The sequence below is a fragment of the Rhagoletis zephyria genome, unplaced genomic scaffold (assembly GCF_001687245.7).
Source record: "Rhagoletis zephyria isolate East Lansing unplaced genomic scaffold, Rhagoletis_zephyria_1.1 Rzeph_scaffold_01171, whole genome shotgun sequence".
NCBI lineage: Eukaryota > Metazoa > Arthropoda > Insecta > Diptera > Tephritidae > Rhagoletis > Rhagoletis zephyria.
The window spans coordinates 143,237-150,210 of NW_016158255.1; the positions used below are offsets into that span (position 1 = coordinate 143,237).

At 40.8% G+C, this 6,974-nt stretch overlaps 1 protein-coding gene across 1 annotated transcript in view; it reads right to left on the reverse strand.

Moving 5' to 3' along the window:
- Window positions 1–5,284, reverse strand: part of LOC108363032 (sodium-dependent nutrient amino acid transporter 1-like) — a 117,695-nt gene extending 112,411 nt beyond the window's left edge. The window contains exons 1-2 of the mRNA XM_017616231.1: window positions 5,155–5,284; window positions 1,668–1,940 (exon numbers count right to left, since the gene is read on the reverse strand). Of these exons, the coding sequence (XP_017471720.1) occupies window positions 1,668–1,940; window positions 5,155–5,284 (403 nt within the window). The remainder of the gene's footprint in view (window positions 1–1,667; window positions 1,941–5,154) is intronic.
- Between the last annotated feature and the right edge of the window lie 1,690 nt (window positions 5,285–6,974).

Consider the following 6,974-nt stretch of genomic DNA (forward strand, 5'->3'; position numbering starts at 1 on the left):
ACTTGATTACCGACATAGCGTAAAACATGCATCTCTCTTTGCTACCACAATGTCTGTTGCTAGTAGGGCGGCCAGATATTATAGTGACATAATCAGTACAGTTGGGAGTCACTCAAACTATTGATCAGTTGAGGACCATCAGATACTGCGAGGAGTAGGTCTGTCGGGACCCGTCTATTGGCTAGCAAACAGTGGTTGGGGGATTCGCGACCTTTCCTCTACAGCTCCTACCTACATCACACTTTATTGCAGAGTCCCTTTTTATTTGTTACAAAAAACATTTGTTGAGTGCACTGGCTACACGAAAAAAAACAAATGTTGGTTGAAAAAAAACAAGATGGACTAGAATTCCTCCTTCTCTCATCTATGAGTTGCCGTGATGAACTGGAACTCGTGCTTCTAAACCCTCCCTTCCATGACCTCCAGATATGCACCAATTTTGAATGGAGGTCCCTATTTGATAATCACCCACCCCATCACACAGTCACCACCTTTTTATATAATTCACCACATTATGATTTTATATATATTATTCACACAATTTTCTTCGTCCGTCCGTGAATGCGTGGCTTCTTATTGCCTGCTGATTAAATTACTGACGCTGGACCGATCTTTCGTTGCTTTTCTGCCCTTTTCGGCAAATTCGTGGTGGAAGAGTGGAGGTTGGAGTTAAAAGACTCCGCTCCCCTGTATGTATGTCTAATTCACAATCGAATTCCGAATTTCGCAATCTGTGGTTTTGGAATACATATATTCTTANCAAAAATAAAAAAAAACGAATAGGTGAGGATTTACCGTATGAAAACAACTTGCGCGTAAGGATTTAGTCAAGATCTTCAAATCCGACTTTTCCTAGAGCCTTCCATTTCACTTCCTAAGATGTCGTTTATAATACTTGCTTCTCTGCTTTCGTATTTTTGCAATGATTTGCGTTAATGCCTATAAATTAAGATATGCAGAAACTTTAAAAATACTACTTTTTCTTGACGTTAAATATCTCCTACAGAATTTATTTAATATATTTACCAGAGTGTGGAAAGTTGCTGATTTCCTTAAAGTCGTCTAGCTAGAGTGAAGGCTGAATCCAAAAGACAGACTTTGGCTCACCGGAACTTAAGCAAAACCTTATTTCGCTCAGCTATTTTAAGCACCATATGACTTCCGCCATATGAATAGCAAATTAAACATTTCCGAACTACCCCAAGGAATGGCCATCTCATTAAATCTACTACAATTACAACTTAAAATTGTCAAGACATATTTCCGGTCAACAACTATGGAAATGAATGGATTTTGAAATAGGTTTTCTCTAAAAGAACGGATTATTCCAGAATCGCACATTACAAAACTGGAAAATTCATTTTTTTTAAACAGGTGAATTGGACAGAAAAATAGCGATTACATCTTTATATCTTTGGCATGAAAAGTTCCTACGATCTTTCCTTGTAAATCTTCCAGGACATAATACGAATTCCCTACTTTCTCCCGTACTCTTGCTTTTAAGAAGGTTTTACACAATTTGGCGTTGAAATTTTTCTCAAAATTGCTCTGGGCAAAGTTCCGTCGAAATACCTCTTGTCCAACTCTAAATGTTATTGGTTTAGAGCGTAGGTTGTATTGTCTTTCGTTGGACTGATATGCATTCCTTAGGTTACTTTTCAGTTTACCACGCACAAGCGATAGTGCATCGTCTCGGGCTAATCGCATGTATGGCTCATCCAGCACTTGCATTTTACGCAACAAATCATATGATGACCCATGTATGATCATATCAAATCCGTATAAGGCATGATATGGAGAACATTTCAACGATTGATGCAGCGAGTTTCGGAGTGCGGAGCTTATAAACGTTAAATTTACATCCCATTCCTTGTGGTCATCCTTTAAATAAGCTCTAGTTGCAGCAATTATTGTACGATTCACGCGTTCTGAAGCATTTGCTTGAGGTGAATATAGAGCAGTATAAATATGTTTGACGCCATACCGTGTGAGAAATGCGTTAAAGTCATTAGATTTAAACTGTGACCCGTTGTCACTGACAAGGTTTTCTGGTAATCCGTATATGTGAAATATATGTTTTTGTGAAAATTCGATGATAGCTGAGGAGGTGAATTTTTTTAGAGGACAAAGTCAATGGAATTTAGACATGTGATCCAGTACAATCAATAATCCAATGTGGCCTGATTTGCTTCTTGGGTAAGGTCCTAGGATTTCCACATAAAGTCTCTGAAAAGGTCGATCTGTGCTAGCCTGACGTCCCATCGGTGGTCGTAAGAGTACGTTGGGTGCTTTAGTAGTTTTACACACCTCGCAATTTCCTACGTATGTTTTAACATCGCGAACTAATCCTGGCCAATAAAACTTTCGACGTATTAGCTCAAGTGTCTTATGTACACCGCCGTGAGCAGAAATAACATTGTCGTGAGCACGGGACAAGATNGAACTAATCCTGGCCAATAAAACTGTCGACGTAGTAGCTTAAGTGTCTTATGTACACCGCCGTGAGCAGAAATAACATTGTCGTGAGCACGGGACAAGATCTCTTTCCGAAGTTCGCTCTGAATCCAAAGTTCCCACGAATATTCCTCCGTTGCAGGTGTACCATCTGAATGCTCTGTACGTATGTAGACAAAATTATCGACAACCTTAATATCGGGGAATTTCTCTTGATTTTGAAAAATCTTTGACTTTAAAGCTCGATATTCATCATTAGAAAAGTATGGAGAATCTAGATCGATTTCAGACTCAATCTCTGACGCATTCAACTCTTCACAATGCACCCTTGAAAGCGTCTGGCACGATGTTATCTTTCCCTTTTCTATGCCTTATTGTAAATTTATAACTTTGTTGCTTAAGAGCCCATCTTGCTAACCGGCTACTTAAATTAGGTTGTCGCATAAGCCATACGAAACTAGAGTGGTCTGTAATTACTTCAAATTCCTGCATCTCTAGATAGCACCTAAAACGTTCTATTGCGGCTAAATACTCACGTTCCGTAACGCTATAGTTACGCTGGGCTGAGTTTAACTTTTTTGACATAAAAGCTCTTGGGCGTTCAAATCCTTCAGCATCTAGTTGGACTAACACAGCACCTATGCCATAATCGCCATCGCAATGTACAAAAAATCTTTTAGAGAAATCGGGGTTCTGTAGAACTGGGGCTGTTGTCAAACGTTCTTTTATTTCTTCAAAGGCTAACTGAGCTGCTTCTGTCCATTCAAATTTGCGTTTCGTTGACAAAACTTCTGTTATAGGAAAACTTACATCCGAAAAGTTTTCGATAAATCGCCTATACCAACCTGCTAACCCTAAAAATCCCGTAACTTGCTTTAGAGTTTTCGGTGTAGGCCAGTTCTTAATAGATTCGATTTTCTCTGGGTCGGTCGCAATACCTCCATGTCCGACGACATAACCCAAATACTTCACTCTCCTAAAACAAAATTGGCTTTTTTTGATGTTTATGGTCAAATTGGCTTTTCGAAACTGCTCCGCGATTCTGACTAGAATAGAAAGATGCGTTTCGAAGTTATTCGATACTATGCATAAATCGTCCAAATATCCGAATACACAAGTTCGCAGATCTGATGGAATGATATAGTCCATTAAACGACATATAGTTTGTGCAGCATTACATAAGCCTAACGGCATTACCACAAATTGGTACAGTGGACGGCCAGGCACGGTAAACGCTGTAATTTCTTTGGATTTCTCCGACAGAGGAATCGGCCAAAAGGCGTCCTTTAAATCAATTTTAGTTATGATGCTTCCGGCAATCTTGCAAAAATACCCTCTATTGAAGGAAGTGGATATGCATCCTTTTTAGTCACTCCATTTATCTTTCGAGCATCTAGACAGAGTCGAATTTTATTTGGTTTTATAACCATGCGCATAGGTGAACTCCAAGGACTTTGAGATTTTTCAATGACTCCTAACTTGAGCGTTCTATCAACTTCTTCATACATAAGTTTTTCTACTGCTGGAGAGACTGGATAAAAGCGTTGCTTTATCGGCTTTGCTTCACCTACCTCAATATCGTGCCTTAAAATACTTGTCCTACAGAGTCCTTGTTTTTCAAAGTCTGGAAAAAGTAATTTTACCGCTTCTAACTGCTGACGTTGACCCTCGGTCAGCGAATACGAAACAGATTCATCGCTTTGACTTTTAGATTGATCATCATTCTCAAAATTCCGATGACAGTTACTGTCAGAAGAAATACTACTAATGATATTTGGAGCTAATTCAAACAGTTTCCAGAAATCTATAGCCAAAATTAAGTCTTGATTTATGGATGGAACAATGTAGAGCTTAATCTTCTTAATCTTGGTCTTATACTCAACATTTATACTCAGACTTCCAACTATTATTTGAGGCTTTCCATCCGCAGTCCTTACTCTCGACTTAAATTTTTGAAACTCAGGTAAACCTGAAAAATCTCCTTTCGCTAAATTCGAACCCACACAACTTATATTGGCTCCAGTATCTAACAATCCAAACACTTCGCGATCAAGAAGCTTTACTTTGGCATAATACCTTGCATCGTCTTCGTTTAAAATTGCCGATAATAAAAACTTTTTACTTTCTTTTACTGTCTTCCAGAAGCGTCTAAGTCGTAAAGTCGATCTTTTGGTTTTTACCGAAGATTCTAAGGATCCAGTGCAGTCGTTAAAAATCCTATTTCTGGTTCTAATATAATTGCGTATGCGTTCATATAAAGGCTTCGATGGGTAAATGATTTTACTAACATTTTGTAATTCACTTTCTCGCTTTGCTTTAATATTCTATAGTTGGGGCTGTTTTCTGATTCTAATATTTGGTCAAGGCTGGGAATAGATTCTGAACTAGCCGGTGGTTTCTGACTTATGCCTTTTAATTATGTGGGTTGCTCAGCGTTCTCTTGTGATCGAACGCCTTCTTTGAGGAGTTTTTTGCCTTAGACATGCGTCACAATTCCAACAATTTATTTGCCTTGCATGACTGCTTTGTAAGGCAACTGCTGATATCTGCGATTCCTCTAAAACGGGTATGTTTTCTTCGGTTTCGTCTAAACCTATTGCTACGACATTTCGTCTTGGGTTGGAAGGCTAGTCCGAGTTAGAGAAGTGCGTCTACACGTGGCTTCGTTTAGAAGGTTTTCCCTCATCTGAACTAACTTACGGAGATGTGCTACCGAAAGTATGGGCACATATAAAAGTTCATGTCGGATATCCGGACGTAAATTTCTGCTAAGCATTTCTACCAACTCTGTTTCCTCCATTGGTACGGGAAGTCGATCTAACATAGCCATTATGGAGTCATAAAAAGAAGTAAAATTTTCGTTCGGGAGTTGTTTTCTGTTCCTTATTTCTTCGCGTAAGTCGTAGGTTGAACGATAGTATCTAAATTCATACCTCAACGCGGTACAAAAGGAGTTCCAGTCGATTGCAGGTGCTTGTTTGTGATAACGCCAATACCATGTTTTGGCACTACCAGAAAGCAAAACGTGTTAGTTTCTACATACCGCATTAAAGTCGTTATTCAGACTTTCTGCCGTCAAAGAGCGAGCACGATATATAAATTCATTGCAATTTAACCCCTCCGATGACCCGTCAAATTTCAAATGCCAGCTTTGTCTAATAGTGGTTATTTTATCGGGCCTCGTGGGCAGAAAGATAGCCGCTTGAAAAGCTTGCTGATTTTGTCTCACTTGGTTTATAGTCGGATTATCCGCTAAATCTGGGTGGTTGGATTGAATGATTAGGCTTGATCTCATTCGGTCAATTGCAGCCTCTACGATTTATTTATTTGCCACTCGACTCACACACCTGCTCTCTGAGAGCACTCTTTAACAATCCGACATACGCGAGCAGTGGAACCACATTTCCCGATCATTAAGTACTGCCGCCGAAGAAGTAGTTGGATTTCAGCGAGCCCGAAGGGTCAAGCTGCGATCGGGCGCAACGCGAGCCATGTCACCATCATGGGGATCTGAAGAGGGAAGCGAGACGTATTTGCCGCAATAAGAAGAGAGAGGCCGAAATACATGAGTGCGAAGAGCTTGAGATACTGGCCGATAGGAGGAATGCCCCAAAATTTCACCAGAGAGTTAGGCGACTTACGGAAGGTTTAAAGACCGGGGCGCACTCCTGTAGGAACAATAATGGCGACCTAGTAACTGATGTCCAGAGCGTACTTAAATTATGGAGGGAACACTTTTCCACCCTACTAAATGGTAGCAGCACGAAAAGTTGTGGAGAAGAAGAATCCGAGTCCCCAGTCGATGATGATGGAATAGCTGTCCCACCGCCTGACTATGACGAGGTACGAATAGCGACTACGCGGCTGAAAACCAACAAAGCTACTGGATGGCCTGCCAGCTGAGCTATTCAAGTACGGCGGCGAGGAGCTGATGAGGGGCATGCATCAACTCTTGTGCAGAATATGGTCAGATGAACGCATGCCCGACGACTGGAATTTAAGTGTGCTCTGCCCAATCCACAAGAAAGGTGACCCCGCCATTCGGGCCAACTACCGCGGGATCAGCCTTCTAAGCATAGGTTACAAGGTCTTATCGAGCGTATTGTGTGAAAGACTGAAGCCCACCGTCAATAAACTGATTGGGCCTTATCAGAGTGGCTCTAGACCTGGAAAATCCACCATAGACCAGGTATTCACAATACGCCAAATCTTGGAAAAGACCCGCGAGAAAAGGATCGACACTCACCACCGATTTGTCGATTTTAAAGCCGCTTTTGACAGCACTAAAAGGTGTTGCCTATACGCCGTTATGTCTGAATTTGGCATCCCCTCAAAACTCATACGGCTGTGTAAAATGACGTTGAGCAATACCACCAGCTCCGTCAGAATTGGAAAAGACCTCTCCGAGCCGTTCGGCACAAAACGGGGTTTCAGACAGGGCGACACTCTTTCATGTGACTTCTTTAATCTTATGTTGGAGAAGATAATAAAAGCTGCAGAACTGAACCGCTCAGGAACAA